Raw genomic sequence first — 16,506 nt, forward strand, 5'->3', positions numbered from 1 at the left:
GACAAGCAAATGCCTGTCCACCATGGGGCACGCACTCTAGGCAGGAGTCAGCTTAAAGGAGCAGAGAACAATTCCCTCAGAAAAAAGGGACCATCATCATCACCATCACCATTTCCACCATGTCTTTACTGAGCATGCGCAAAGGGCACAACTGCTCCTGGGAAGAGACATGAACTCTGCCCGCAAGGACCCCCAGGTCTAGTAGGGGAGAGGGGTGGACATGGTACCTAAGGAGACAGGACTCACAGTCAACCCCTGTCCACCTGGACAGATATAGCCACGGGAGGGGAGTGACGTGGCTCCTCAAACTTGATGCGTTGGCGAGTGGGTGAATTCAGTCAAGGAAAGCTTCCCGGAAGAGGTGGCTTGGTGTTGGCCTCAAGAAGATAGGGGTGGTTGTCCCAAGTGCAGCATCCCAGGCTCAGAGGCAGGAGAGCAAGATATTCTTCAATGTTGGAAAAATGACGATCTTGGAAAACCATGTCCATCCTCTGCCACCCCGCCTGCCCTCTCCCAGCCCCAGAACCCCTGGGTCCCACCCCACAGAGGACTCAGCCTGCAATGGGGCGGCCCGCTTTCTGGCCTCTGCCCAGGGTTGATCCTGCCCATTCTGCGTCAGTCCAGGAGCATGCTGGCTCCGGACTCCTCCCGAGCTGGGCATTGCCTACTTCTGGACTGGGCATCAGAAAGGTTCCAAGGGGCTCAATACCAACCAGACGCTCCAGAAGAGGGGTAGGAGTAACCACAGAGAGGCCTCGCTCCCTGTGGCTGCTGCTGGAAAGGAGAAAAAGAGGTACGATGACATCAGCTGGCTGAGAAGAGTGGAGGTCAACCTGTCTATCCTCCTGGCTCACCAGCGGGGAAATTCTCCCCAAGGCCTGATGTCAGTGTGCTTCTCGACAGGCTAGAGCAGTTGCAGGAGCTGACCCCACTCCATTCTGGGTCATGTCTGGGTGTGGGCAGGAAGGGAGTGGGCAGGGTGGCTTCTCGGAGATTATTGGCTTCAACCACCAACCACCAACCACAACCCCCAAGGAAGCGCCGGAGGAAAAAGAATATGGTGTCAGTCTATGTACACTCCCTGTATAATAATAATAATGGCATTTATTAAGCACTTAGTCTGTGCAAAGTGCTGTTCTAAGCACTGGGGAGGTTACAAGGTGATCAGGTTGTCTCACGGGGGGCTCACAGTCTTAATCCCCATTTTACAGATGAGGTAACTGAGGCCCAGAGAAGTGAAGTGACTTGCCCAAAGTCACACAGCTGACAATTGGCAGAGCCGGGATTTGAACCCATGACCTCTGACTCCAAAGCCTGTGCTCTTTCCACTGAGCCACGCTGCTTCTCTTATAGATATGTGTATGTGTGTAAGTTAGTGCGCATTTGTGCGAGTTTCCAGACAATGCCATGGTTCAGTCCCACTGTCAATGCAGCCTAGGATTCTGTCTCCAAAAAAAGTTCCAGGACTCTGGGAGAAACTGCGTACTGGTTTCCCTCCTGGACCCCATCCTCACAATGAGGGCTGGGCCATCCAACTCCACTGACCTCCTTCCCTGTCGTGACTGGATATGGAGCAGCAGCATGGCATAGAGAATAGAGCACAGGCCTGGGACTCATTCATTTATTCATGAATGAATCATGAATAAATGAATGAATGGGAGTCAGAAGGTCATGGGTTCTAATCCCAGATCCACCACTTGTCTCCTGTGTGACCTTAGGCAAGTCACTTCACTTCTCTGGGCCTCGGTTATCTGTAAAATGGGGCTTGAAATTGTGAACCCCACGTGGGACAGGGACTGTGTCCAACCTGATTTGCTTGTATCCACCCCAGTGCTTAGAATGGTGGCTGGCACCCAGTAGGCACCAAACAAATGCCATCATTATTATCATTATTATTATGGACTCTATCCAGACCTCTCAGGAGCCTGATGATCTTTTCATCTGCTCAGCTTCTGGTGAAATGAATTCCACCTGCTTACTGCCCTGCTTTTGGTGGATTTGAAGCAGCCTCCTCAAGCTTCAGTGTGAGACCCCTCATCCTGGTGCCGAAGGATTTGGGAGCCCCATTTCTGGCTTTCCTCAGTCAGCACGCTTCATGGATCGATCCTGTGACCTTCAACCCTGTTCCCTCACAGTCTGAGCCTCTCCACAGGGAAAAGTCATGACTTTACGGACTGCCCTCCATCAGGAGCTCCTCTAACCCCCGAACACCCCAGTTGCCGTCTCTTTCCCTCCTCCAGCTTTGTTCTGCCCTTCCTAAGAGAGGGAGACCAGAACCATAAGAGGTGTCCCAAGGACTGGCAGACCCAGACTTCTGGGAGAGATGGGCTGCTTTTTTGTGGTTTGTGACGTGTCTGAATGTGTATGGGGTGGGGAGGGGTCTGCCTGTGCCTGTATATATAATGATGGCATTTATTAAGCACTTACTATGTGCCAAGCACTGTTCTAAGCACTGGGGAGGTTACAAGGTGATCAGGTTGTCCCACGGGGGACTCACAGTCTTCATCCCCATTTTCCAGATGAGGGAACTGAGGCCCAGAGAAGTGAAGTGACTTGCCCAAAGTCACACAGCTGACAATTGGCGGAGTCAGGATTTGAACCCATGACCTCAGACTCCAAAGCCAGGGCTCTTTCCACTGAGCCACGCTGCTTCTCTGTATAAATGTGTTTCTGTATGGGCCTGTGGGTGTGCAGTGCAGGGTGGGCATGCAGATGAGGGTCTGCTCTTGCTTCTAAATGTAGGTCTATGTGTGTGTCTGTATTTGCAAACAAAAGGGTGTGCCTGTGTCCGTGTGTCTGCAGCGATTTGTTCCTAAATACGTCTGCCTGTGTACGTGGGTAAATGTGTGCTGACTGCCTGTGTGTGTCTGTGTTTTCCTGTTTGTCCGTGTGCCCATGTGGGCAGGCTGGCCTCAAGAATCATCATTCACAAGGGTTCCAGAGGGGAGGAGAAGCCCCTAAAGACACCAGAATGGGAGCCAGGACTGGGGTCTGTGGGGGTCCCACAGGGTTGAGGAACGAGGCCTGAAGAAAGCAGATTGATGATGTGGAAGGATTTCAGTAAAACCAGGGTCCCAGGCCAGCCCAGGCCCACGCCATGGCTGAAGTGGGAGGGGCGTAGGATGAGAAGCCCTTAGAACGGTGCTTTGCACATAGTAAGCGCTTAATAAATGCCGTCATTATTATTTTTATTATTATAGAAGGGGAGGGTCGAGGGTATGGCGGAAACTTTGGCCCAGGACCCAGAGAGCTGGAGGTAGGATGGGGCGGAGGGAGTGTGGGGGAGAGTTGCTGGAAGGGAGGAAGAGGGGTCCGGTGGGTTGTGAGAAGCAGCATGGCTTAGGGGAAAGAGCACCGTTTGGGAGTCAGAGGTCGTGGGTTCTAATCCCAGCTCTGCCACTTGCCTGTTGTGTGACCTTGGGCAAGTCTCTTTTAACTTCTCTGGGCCTCAGTTACCTCATCAGTAAAATGGGGGTGAAGACTGTGAGCCCCACATGGGACAGCCTGCTTACCTTGTTTCTACCCCAGTGCTTAGAACAGTGCTCGGCACACAGTAAGCGCTCAACAAATACCATCATTATTATTCTTATTTCTGTCCCGGTCCTTAGTGGGGGGGTGAGGGAGGGGTGGAAGAGTACAGCTTGACTTTGGGCAAGTCACTTAACTTCTCTGGGCCTCAGTTACCTCATCTGTAAAATGGGGATGAAGTCTGTGAGCCCCCCGTGGGACAACCTGATCACCTTGTAACCTTCCCAGCGCTTAGAACAGTGCTTTGCACAGAGTAAGCACTTAATAAATGCCATTATTATTATTATTATTGGGAGGTTTTGATCCCTTCTGTTCTGGAAGCTTGGGGAAGGGGAGGTTGGATCTCAGAAGCCCCGAATGACCCCCAGATCGGAAGGCTTGGGCCGGCTCGGGGTAGTGAGCCAGGGGTGCGACAACGGCTCAGGAGGCTAGTGAAGGAGGAGACCTCGTCCCACAACAGAGACTCCAGAGGGATGGGGGTAATGAGGTCGGGGGAGGAGGGGACAGGGCTTCCCTTACCCGAATCGTTCAATCTGCACCTCCAGGATGTGCACTTCTTATCTGCAAAGGGAGAGATAAAATACATGAGGCGGTTCCGGGGTGGGGGGGTCTACATGTGAAAAGAAGCAGCGTGGCACAGTGGAAAGAGCCCGGCTTTGGAGTCAGAGGTCATAAATTCAAATCCCGACTCTGCCCATTGTCAGCTGTGTGACCTTGGGCAAGTCACCTAACTTCTCTGTGCCTCAGTTACCTCATCTGTAAAATGGGGATGAAGACTGTGAGCCCCACGTGGGACAACCTGATCACCTTGTAACCGCTCCAGCGCTTAGAACAGTGCTTTGCACATAGTAAGCGCTTAATAAATGCCATCATTATTATTAGTATTATGTGAAGCCAGTAGGGAGCGAGGTTGGAGGTGTGGAGAGGCTGGAGAAGAGTAGCCAGCCATCACAGTTTTCTCCTCTTCTCCAGGGCTAGAGTGGCCCAGGCCACCCCAGGGGAGCCCTGCCCATGAGCGCGCCCAGGTTCCCATCCTGTCTGACTCCGGCCTCTGCGGGGGAAGCAGCATCTCAATCAATCGATCGATCAATCGTATTTAATAATAATAATGATGGCATTTGTTAAGCGCTTACTATGTGCAAAGCTCTGTTCTAAGCACTGGGGAGGATACAAGGTGATCAGGTTGTCCCACGTGGGGCTCACAGTCTTATAAGCCCCATTTTACGGATGAGGTAACTGAGGCCCAGAGAAGTTAAGTGACTTGCTCAAGGTCACCCAGCTGACAAGTGGCAGAGCCGGGATCTGAACCCATGACCTCTGATTCCCAAGCCCGGGCTCTTTCCACTGAGGCACGCTGCTTCTGTTATCGAGCACTCACTGTACTATCCCTACTCCAGACCCGGGCCTCCCCTCTATCCCTGCTCCCACTCCTGGGGGCCCACGGACCTCAGCGGACCGGCCTGTCCCAGCCGGAGCAGGGCTCCGGCAGAGGGTCCAGGGGCCCGGGAGGACCAGGCAGGAGCCTGGTCCTCCCCCTTTTAGACTGTGAGCCCACTGTTGGGTAGGGACTGTCTCTATATGTTGCCAATTTGTACTTCCCAAGCGCTTAGTACAGTGCTCTGCACACAGTAAGCGCTCAATAAATACGATTGATGATGATGATCCCTCTGTGTGTGGCCATCACAGCTCTACTGACCTCCTGTTTCACCCCGCTTCATCTGCCCCCCACTATACCTTATCATCTCTAGTCAAAGCACTATCTCTAACCTCATCAATCCCCATCTACAACAACCAACAACCTTGTAAACTGCCAATTTGTACTTCCCAAGCGCTTAGTACAGTGCTCTGCACACAGTAAGCGCTCAATAAATACGATTGGGTACCTGGCTCACAACCCCCAGGCTTCAAATTCTGTCTACACTCCCCCCCCCCCACCACCACCGTGGCTTCCAGGCTCTGGGCCTACTCAATCTGTCCCAGGCTACCGTCAGTGCTTTGCACATAATAATAATAATAATAATAATAATAATAATGGCATTTATTAAGCACTTACTATGTGAAAAGCACTGTTCTAAGCGCTGGGGTGGTTACAAGGTGATCAGATTGTCCCCCGGGGGCTCACAGTCGTAATCCCCATTTTACAGATGAGGTAACTGAGGCCCAGAGAAGTTAAGTGACTTGCCCAAAGTCACACAGCTGACAATTGGCAGAGCCAGGATTTGAACCCATGACCTCTGACTCCATAGCGCATGTTCTGTCCAGTGAGCCACGCTGCTAGCAAATGCCATCATTACTATTACCATCACCCCCTTTTTGACCTCCCATTCCTTGATGCCAAAGTCCAGACCCTCGATTCTGCCTTCAAACCCGCTCAAGTCTCCTTCTAAACAAAAATAATAACAATAATAATTCTGGTATTTAAGTGCTTACTAGGTGCAGGGCACTGTACTAAGCAAATTGTGTTGGACGTAGTCCCCCGTCCCACACAGGGCTCACAGTCTTAATCCCCGTTTTACAGATGAGGTAACTGAGGCACCAAGAAGTGGAGAGAAGCAGCGTGGCTCAGTGGAAAGAGCCCGGGCTTTGGAGTCAGAGGTCATGGGTTCGAATCCCAACTCCACCACAAGTCTGCTGTGTGACCTTGGGCAAGTCACTTCACTTCTCTGAGCCTCAGTTCCCTCATCTGTAAAAATGGGGATTAAGACTGTGAGCCCTACGTGGGACAACTTGATCACATTGTATCCCCCCAGCACTTAGAGCAGTGCTTTGCACATAGTAAGCGCTTAACAGATGCCATCATTCTTATTATTATTATTTGCCCAAGGCCACACGGCAGATAAGTGGCGGAGCCGGGATAAAAACCCAAGACCTTCTGCCTCTCAGGCCTGTTCTCTAGCCATTAAGCCATGCTGGATCCCACAGGCCCTCCCCAGCTATCGCCCTGTCTTCTTCCTCCCCTTCCTGTGCAAACTCCTTGAAAAAGTTGACTATATCCTCCTGCCTCCACTTTCTCCCCACAAACTCTCTTCTCTCGCCCAACAGAGACTCTGCCCGCTCTAAGATCTCCAATGATCTCCTTCCCAAGGCAATGGACTCAACTCTGGATCAATCCTCTCCCACCTCTGGGAAACCTTAAATCCTGTCGCTGCCCCCACCCCCGCAGTCTGCTTTCTCCTTAGAGTGTTTTTTGACCTTGCTGTTGCCAACTAGGTATCCTCTTGGTTCTCATCCTACCACTCTGACAGCTCTTTCTGTTTCCTTTGTTGTTTTCTCTTCCACCTCACAATCCCAAAGTCCCTCTAGACCGTAAAGCTCATTGTTGGGACAGGGAATGTGCCTACCGAGTCTGTTATATTGTACTCTCCCGAGCAGCGTGGCTCAGTGGAAAGAGCACGGGCTTTGGAGTCGGGGGTCAGGGGTTCAAATCCCGGCTCTGCTACTTGTCATCTGTGTGACTTTGGGCAAGTCACTTAACTTCTCTGTGCCTCAGTTCCCTCATCTGTAAAATGGGGATTAAGACTGTGAGCCTCCCGTGGGGCAAACTGATCACCTTGTAACCTCCCCAGTGCTTAGAACAGTGCTTTGCACATAGTAAGCACTTAATAAATGCCATTATTATTATTATTATTTTGTACAGTGCTCTGCACATAGTAAACCCCAGATTGAGCCCCCCCTTTTTCCTCTCCTCCTCCTCCTCCTCCTCCCCCCCATCACCCCCATTCCCTCCCTCTGCCCTACCCCCTTCCCCTCCCCACAGTACTTGTATATATTTGAACATATCTATTATTCTATTTTATTTGTACGTATTTACTACGCTATTTTATTAATGATTTGTATATAGCTATAATTCCATTTATTCCGATGGTATCGACACCTGTCTACCTGTTTTGTTTTGTTCTCTGTCTCCCCCTTTTAGACTGTGAGCCCACTGTTAGGTAGGGACTGTCTTTATATGTTGCCAACTTGTACTTCCCAAGCGCTTAGTACAGTGCTCTGCACACATTAAGCGCTCAATAAATACAATTGAATGAATGAATAGTAAGCACTCAATGAGAAGTGCACGGCCTAGTGGAAAGACCCTGGACCTGGGAGTCGGGAGGACCTGGGTTCTAATCTCACCTCTACCGTTTGTCTGGTGTGTGACCTTGGGCGAGTCACTTCACTTCTCTGGGCTTCAGTTATATCATCTGTAAAATGGGGCTTAAGACTGTGAGCCTCGTGTGGGACATGGACTGTAGAAAACCTGATTATCTTATAGCTACCTCAGCACTTAGTACAGTGCCTGGCACATAGTAAGCACTTAACAAATACCATTAAAAAATAAAGTACAATCGATTGATTGATTGATTGATTGATATGGGGTCAGTGGAAAGAGCCTGGGCTTTGGAGTCAGAGGTCATGGGTTCGAATCCCGGTTCTGCCACATGTCTGCTGTGTGACCTTGGGCAAGTCACTTAACTTCTCTGAGCCTCAGTTACCTCATCTGTAAAATGAGGATTAAGACTGTGAGCCTCACATGGGACAACCTGATCACCTTGTATCCCCCCCAGCGCTTAGAACAGTGCTTTGCACATAGTAAGCGCTTAACAAATACCATCATCATCATCATACCCACAAGACTCCAAGCTGGGCCACTTGCTCTTTTCCTTCTACGCTCCCTCTCTTGGGGAACACATTCACTGGTCCCCCATCCCCATCCTTCCCATCTCCTTCCACCCCCAGAATCTCCATCCTAATAATAATAATAGTAATTTTGGTATTTGTTAAGCACTTACTACGTGCCGGGCACTATACTAAGCGCTGGGGTAGATACAAGCAAATCGGGTTGGACAAGGTCCCTCCTGTCCCACGTGGGGCTCACAGTCTCAGTCCCCATTTTACAAATTAGGTAACTGAGGCACAGAAAAGTAAAGTGAGTTGCCCAAGGTCACGCAACAGATGAATGGTGGAGATGGGATTAGAACTCACAACTCCCAGGCCCGTGTTCTCTCTACTGGGCCGTGCTCCCCTTTTCCCCGCTCATCCCATCAACCGTCTGCCCCATTCCCCCATGCTTCCTTCCCTCTACCCCTACCCCATCCGTGCCCCATCTCCCGCCCCTCCGCCCCGCTGACCTTTGATGTACTCGCAGTTGTAGGTGCTGGTCTTGTCCAGGGACTGCAGGTAGATGTGGTTGGGGCCGTGGGGCCCGGTGCTGGCGTTGATGACCCGGAACCTCTCGTAGGGGGGGATGAGCACCTCCTCCTCCCCGGGGAAGAAGGAGAAGGAGCGGATGTCGGCCCCGTGGCAGGTCCGGATGGAGAAGAAGGAGTCCTGGCCGAACTGGAGGGCGGCCTCCTCGTGCAGGGAGGAGGAGGCGAAGTGGCCGAAACGAACGGCCCCCCCCGGGCTCGGCCCCGGTCCGGAAGCGCACCCCGGCCACCCCCCGGTACACCCGGCGGCACTGGGGGTTCTGCCCGGCCCCCAGCAGAGCCAGCGCCTGGGTCAGCAGGAAGTGGAGGGTCTTGAAGCGGAAATAGCGCAGGTAGTAGGCCCGGGAGCGGCCGGCCTCGCGCACGGCGGTGTTGAACTCCCGGTGCAGGGGCCCGTTGGCGGTGTAGGCCAGGACGGCCACCGCGTGCTCATCCCGGAAGCCCGGGGGCCAGGGGGGCCGCTTCCCTCCTCCACCCAGGTGCTCCCGCCAGCGGGCCGAGGCCGCCTCCCAAGCCTCGGCGTAGGTGCGGCTGGTGGCGAACTCCGTCTGGTTCAGGGCGGCCAGCTCGTGCTCCATGTCCTGAGCGCAGCCGATGTACTGGTCGTCAAAGGAGGCCGGAGCCATGTCCAGCGTGGTCATGCTGGGGAGGAAGGGGTGGGCGGCCTGGGTCGGGAAGACAGGGTCACTGGGAGAGCTTAGCGTGCCTCGGTTTCCTCGACTGTAAAATGGGGATTAAATCCTACTCCCTCCTACTCAGACTGTGAGCCCCATGTGGGACGGGGACTGTGTCCAAGCTGATAAACCTGTATCTACTGCAGTGCTTAGAACAGTGCATGACGCATAGTAAGTGCTTACCAAATACCATTGGAAAAAAAGCCCACTGACAATAATGGGGATAGGAGCTACGCATCAAGGTAAGCTTGTTATGGGCAGGGAATGTGTCCACTAATTCCGTTGTATTCAGCGCTTAGAACAGTGCTTCGGTGCTTAGAACAGTGCTTTGCACATAGTAAGTGCTTAACAAATACCATTATTAAATACCATTATTACACTCTCCCCAGAACTCAAGGCAGTGCTCTGCAATCAATCAATCGTATTTATTGAGCGCTTACTGTGTGCAGAGCACTGTACTAAACTCTTGGGAAGTACATCATCATCATCATCATCATCAATCGTATTTATTGAGCGCTTACTATGTGCAGAGCACTGTACTAAGCGCTTGGGAAGTACAAATTGGCAACATATAGAGACAGTCCCTACCCAACAGTGGGCTCACAGTCTAAAAGGCCCCGTACATATAGTAAGCACTCCAAAAATCTATTTGATTGATTGATCCCGGTCATTTCACCACCCCCACCCCAGCCTCTGAGAGAATTGTCTCCCACCCCCCGACCCCACAACACGAATAGGCAGGTGGTGCCCCATTGTCAGCGCTTAGAACAGTGCTTTGCACATAGTAAGTGCTTAAAAAATGCCATTAAAAAAAAAATCCTCCCACCCACACTGTCGGCCCAGTGGAAGAGGCCCGTTCTGGAAATCAGAATCTGGAGGAGGCCTGGACAAACAGACGGGTGGTGTCTTCATGTGGGCCGTCCACGAGGCCAAGGGCCCAAAGCCAACAGTCCCTGGGGCCCAGCGTGGCCAGGAAGTGGCCGCTGGCCTGAACAGGAGTTGCTGCTGGAGCAGGGCCATCAGCGGTGTGGGTTTCTGACCAGAGAACCACCTCCGGCTTGCCATGAAACCAACAGGGCCTGGAGGGACCCAGAAAGATCACTCAGTAAGATGGGCGGGGAGGATCGCGGCTCCCAAAGTGGCACTGGGCTGTTGCCACTTCCTCTGGAAATGGGTCCTGGGCATAGAAACCTTTAAGTACTTGGCTGTGTGCTGTCCCCCTCCTCTCCTTCTAGCTCACTACACCACAAGCCCCAGAGGGAACATGATGGACAGAGTGAGAGAGGGTGGGTGGCACTGCCCAGGCTGCCAGCCCTGCCATTGAGTCTACCTTGCGGTTTCTCAGGCCTGAAGTCTCAGAAGTGGAGCTCGATAGCACCCCAATCCCTCCTGCCTTTCTCGCTCCCTCTGCCTATTCTGTCCCGGTGGAGGCTGAGAACAGCACATCGCTGCCATTCTCGAGCCTGGCCCTTTTTTTTAATGGTACTTGTTAAGCGCTTACTATGTGCCAGGCACTGTTCTAAGCACTGGGGTACATACAAGGTAATCAGGTTGGACACAGTCCGTATCCCACATGGGGCTCACAGTCTTAATCCCCATTTTACAGATGAGGTAACCGAGACACAGAGACTTGAAGTGACTTGCCCAAGTGACTTGACTTTCAGTCAGTCGTATTTATTGAGCGCTTACTGTGTGTAGAGAACTGTACTAAGTGCTTGGGAGAGTTCTATATATCAATATGAGACACATTCCCTGCCTGCAGTGAGGTTACAGTCTAGAGGGGGAGACAGATATTAATATAAGTAAATTACAGATATGTACCTTAGTGCTAAGGGGCTAGGATGGGAGTTTATAAAGGGAGCAAGTCAGGGTAACGCAGAAGGGAATTGAAGAAAAGGGTTTAATTAGGGAGGACCTCTTGAAGGAGATGTGTCTTCAATAAAGCTTTGCAGGATGGGAGAATAATTGTCTGTTGCATATGAGGAGGGAGGGCATTCCAGGTCAGAGGTAGGATGTGGGCAGCGAGACAGATGAGATGGAGGTATAGTGAGAAGATTTGCATTAGAGGAGCAAAGTGTGTGGGCTGGGTTGTAATAGGAGAGTAAGGAGGTGACATGAGGGGGCAAGGTGACTGAATGCCAGTGGTAGGGAATTTCTGTTTGATGCAGAGGTGGATAGGCAAACACTAGAGGTTCTTGAGGAGTGGGGAATCATGACCTGAATGTTTTTGTAGAAAAATGATCCGGGCAGCAAAGTGAAGTATGGATTGGAGTGGGGAGAGACGGGAGGCAGCGAGGTCAGGAAGGAGGCTGAAACAGTAATCAAGGCGGGGTAGGATAAGCACTTGGTTTAACATGGTAGCAGTTTGGATGGAGAGGGAAGGGCAGATTTTAGCAACGTTGTGAAGGTGGGACCGACAGGATTTAGTGATGGATTGAATATGTGGGTTGAATGAGACAGATGAGTCAAGGATAACCCAAGGTTACAGGCTTGTGAGACGGGAAGATTGGTGGTGCCCTCTGCAATGGTGGGAAATTCAGAGGAAGGGCAGGGTTTGGGTGGGAAGATAAGATTTCTGTTTTAGACATGTTAAGCTTGAGGTGAGAGGAGGGCATACAAGTAGAGATGTCTTGAAGGGAAGAGGAAATGCGAAGAGAGATCAGGGCTGGAGATGCAGATTTGGAAATCATCCGCATAGAGGTTGTAGTTGAAGCCATGGGAGCGAATGAGTTCTCCGCGGGAGTGGGTGGAGGTGGAGAATAGAAGGGGACCCAGAATTGAGCCTTGAGCCACAGTTAGAGGATGGAAGGCAGAGGAGGAGCCCATGAAAGAGAATGAGACTGAGTGGCCAGAGGGATAGTAGAAGAACCAGGAGAGGACAGTGTAAGGGAAGTCAAGATTGGATGTTTCCAGGAGAAGGGGACGGTCGACAGTGTCAAAGGCAACTGAGGGGTTGAGGAGGATTATGGTGGAGTAGAGGCCACTGATGATGATGATGATGATGGTATTTGTTAAGCGCTTACTATGTGCAAAGCACTGTTCTAAGCACTGGAGGGGATACAAGGTGATCAGGTTGTCCCACATGGGACAGTCCTACAGTCTTCATCCCCATTTTACAGATGAGGTAACTGAGGCCCAGAGAAGTGAAGTGACTTGCCCAAAGTCACACAGCTGACCAGTGGCAGAGCCGGGATTAGAACCCATGACCTCTGACTCCCAAGCCCGGGCTCTTTCCACTGAGCCACGCTGCTTCTCCATCGGATTTAGCAAGAAGGAGATCAGGAGAAGGAGGTGGTTGATGGTTTTGAAGGCAGCTGGAAACCGGCAGAGGCCCAGAGAGGGGTGGGGGCAGGGGTCATCGTGGGGAAAAGGCAGGGGCCGGGGGCACCGTGGAGACGGGGGCGGGGGTCGGGAATATCATGGGGAGGGTCTGAGGGTCGGGGTCATCGTGGGGCCACACAGCGAGGTCACACAGCAGACAAGTGGCAGAGCCGGGATTAGAACCCAGGTCCTTCTGACCTCCAGGTCTGTGCTCTGTCCACTAGACCACGCTGCTTATCGGAGTCCTGAAACAGGTTTTCCAGCCCTGCTCTCCAACTTCCCTTCCCCTTGACAGAAGCCCCCCCACCCACCCACCAGCGCAGTCACCTGGAGGGTCTGCATGACGGTGGCAGTGAGGAGTAGCAGTGGCAGCAACAGTAGATCTGCAGCGGGCATCGCCTTGGGCCCCATCCCCCCTGCAGGGGCATCTGTTGGGGGGAGAGAGGTGGGGGACGGGGAGGGGGAGAATCAAGGGAAGACACGCCCCACTCACTCATCTTCACAGCCACTTTTCCCTCTTCATCATCATCAATCGTATTTATTGAGCGCTTACTGTGTGCAGAGCACTGTACTAAGCGCTTGGGAAGTACAAGTTGGCAACATACAGAGACAGTCCCTACCCAACAGTGGGCTCACAGTCTAGAAGGGGGAGACAGAGAACAAAACCAAACATATTAACAAAATAAAATAAATAGAATAGATATGTACAGGTAAAATAAATAGAGTAATAAATATGTACAAAAATATATACATATACACAGGTATATATCTCAGTGCCTGCCTACTTTGCTAGACCCTAAGCTCCTCAAGGGCGGGGATGGTGCTTACCACCCATCCACTGCACTCCACCCAAGCCCTTCGTCCAGTGCTCTCTGCACACAGTAGGTGCTCATTAATACCGTGACTGACAAGGGGCCAGAAGGGTTCGATTTGATTCAATTCATTTCAATTCAATTTTACTTATTGAGTGCTTACCGTGTGCAAAGCGTTGTACTAAGGGCTTGGGAGAGCATAATAATAAAAATAATAATAAACTAACAGCTGTTAAGTGCTTAAGTATGTACAGGCGCTGTGTTAAGCACTGGGATGGTTACAAGCAAATCGGGTAGAACACAATCCCTGTCCACTGTGGGGCTCACAGTCTCAATCTCCATTTTACAGAAGAGGTAACCGAGGCACAGAGAAGTGAAGTGACTTGCCCAAGGCCACACAACAGACAAGTGGCGGAGCTGGGATTAGAATCCATGACCTTCTGACTCTCAGGCCCGTGCTCTAGCCACTACACCATGCTGCTTCTCAATCCAACAATAAAGGGGGTCCCGCTCTAGAGGGCTGTTGTGGTGGCTTGGAAGGGTGACTGATGGCTGGGCAGGCCGGGGTGGGGTTTGGGCTGGCGCCTGGCATGTTAATAATAAGAATAATAACAATGATGGCGTTTATTAAGTGCTTACTATGTGCAAAGCACTGTTCTAAGCGCTGGGGAGGTTACAGGGTGATTAAGTTCTCCCATGGGGAGCTCATAGTCTTAATCCCCATTTTACAGACAAGGTAACTGAGGCCCAGAGAAGTGAAGTGACTTGCCCAAAGTCACACAGCTGACAATTGGCAGAGCAGGGGTTTGAACCCATGAACTCTGACTCCAAAGCCCGGGCTCTTTCCACTGTGAGCCACGCTGCTTCTCCGTGTTCCTTTGGGCAGGCTGGCTGCAGGCCCACAAGGGCTCGCCAGGCCCCTGCTTTCCCCTCCCCTGGGCCTCGACCTCTCAGAGTAGAGCCCCGGGGAACCGCCCTCCTCCTCCCCCTACTCTTTATTTACCACCTCCTCACCCTCTCCCCTCTCCTTCTCTTCATCTCCCTCCTCCCCCTACCCCCTCACCCACATCCCGCTCCCCAGGATGTTTCCTTCTCCGACGGGCGGCAGCCTGTGGAGAAAAGTGCCAGAGCTGGGAGAGAAAAGTCACGGTGTCAGTTTGTCAATTTGTTTGCAGTTGGTTGCCAGACTCTTCCCCTGAAGAGGACCCCTGCCCCTGCCCCTTCCCCACTGTGTCTCCTGCCCTCCCCTTCCCCCACGATGCCCCCAGTTCTTGCCTCCTTCTTACGATGCCCCTGGCCCTTGCACTTCTTTCCGCAATGCCCCCGGTCCTTGCTCCCTTTCCACGATGCCCCCTGCCCTTGCCCCCTTCCCACACTACCCCCAGTCCTTGCCCCCTTTCCAAGATGCCCCTTGCCCCCTTTCTTACCAGGCTAGACCCCAGGGGCGAAGTACAGGGTCCAGCAGCAGCAGCAGCAGGAGGGGGCTTTGTTGTTGGGAGCTGCAGGGTAGCCGAGGATGGGGGGGCTTTCGGATTTTCCCAAACCTTTCCCCTCCAGTGCCCCTCTCCCGCTCCCTGGACAGCTGCTCCACACCGCAGTGGCCCCACCCTCTCTCCCCCCAGACGGGCTATTTCCAGCCTCGGCCTTGGCCTCGCCCACCCCTGAAATAATCCAGGAATAAATGAGAGTGGGTCAGGGGCCACGCTGAGGGAGGACCCCGGGCACCTGGGTTGTAGACTCGGTTCACACTCTGTGTGAACTCCACCGCCCCCGCCCCCCCCAGTAATATTGATGACATTTGTTAAACACGTACTATGTGCCAAGCACTGTTCGAAGCCCTGGGGAAGATGCAAAGTAGTCAGGTTGTCCCACGTGGGGCTCACAGTCTTCATCCCCATTTTACAGAGGAGGGAACTGAGACCCAGAGAAGCAAAGTGACTTGTCCAAGGTCCCACAGCAGTTTTGTTACGTTTTGTTTTGTTTTGTTGTCTGTCTCCCCCTTCTAGACTGTGAGCCCACTGTTGGGTAGGGACCGTCTCTGTATGTTGCCAACTTGTACTTCCCAAGCACTTCCCCTTCTCCTCAACATGCTATCCGATCTTGGCTTCACAGACTCGGTCCTCTCCTGGTTCTCCTCTTATCTCTCCGGTCCTTCACTGTCAGTCTCTTTTGCAGGCTCCTCCTCCCCCTCCCATCCCCTTACTGTGGGGGTTCCCCAAGGTTCAGTGCTTGGTCCCCTTCTGTTCTCCATCTACACTCACTCCCTTGGTGACCTCATTCACTCCCACGGCTTCAACTGTCATCTCTACGCTGATGCCACCCAGATCTATATCTCTGCCCCTGCTCTCTCCCCCTCTCTCCAGGCTCCCATCTCCTCCTGCCTTCAGGACATCTCCATCTGGATGTCTGCCCACCACCTAAAACTCAACATGTCGAAGACTGAACTCCTTGTCTTCCCTCCCAAACCCTGCCCTCTCCCTGACTTTCCCATCACTGTTGACGGCACTACCATCCTTCCCGTCTCACAAGCCCGCAACCTTGGTGTCATCCTCGACTCTGCTCTCTCATTCACCCCTCACATCCAAGCCGTGACCAAAACCTGCCGGTCTCAGCTCCACAACATTGCCAAGATCCGCCCTTTCCTCTCCATCCAAACCGCTACCCTGTTCGTTCAAGCTCTCATCCTATCCCGTCTGGACTACTGCATCAGCCTTCTCTCTGATCTCCCATCCTCGTGTCTCTCCCCACTTCAATCCATACTTCATGCCGCTGCCTGGATTGTCTTTGTCCAGAAACGCTCTGGGCATGTTACTCCCCTACTCAAAAATCTCCAGTGGCTACCAATCAATCTGCGCATCAGGCAGAAACTCCTCACCCTCGGCTTCAAGGCTGTCCATCACCTCACCCCCTCCTACCTCACCTCCCTTCTCTCCCTCTACAGCCCACCCCATACCCTCCGCTCCTCTGCGCTAACCTCCT

The 16,506-nt window shown here is 52.5% G+C and overlaps 1 protein-coding gene across 1 annotated transcript; it reads right to left on the reverse strand.

The window, feature by feature from the left end:
• Nucleotides 1-120: 120 nt before the first annotated feature.
• ART1 (ADP-ribosyltransferase 1) lies at nt 121-15,088 on the reverse strand. Its single transcript, XM_038740009.1, is given in 6 exon segments — nt 121-774; nt 4,048-4,089; nt 8,643-8,916; nt 8,918-9,385; nt 13,043-13,143; nt 14,955-15,088. Coding segments are annotated over 5 exon segments (960 nt in total). The 5' UTR covers nt 13,127-13,143; nt 14,955-15,088; the 3' UTR covers nt 121-682.
• Nucleotides 15,089-16,506: the final 1,418 nt, after the last annotated feature.

This window comes from Tachyglossus aculeatus, chromosome 2 (genome assembly GCF_015852505.1).
Source record: "Tachyglossus aculeatus isolate mTacAcu1 chromosome 2, mTacAcu1.pri, whole genome shotgun sequence".
NCBI lineage: Eukaryota > Metazoa > Chordata > Mammalia > Monotremata > Tachyglossidae > Tachyglossus > Tachyglossus aculeatus.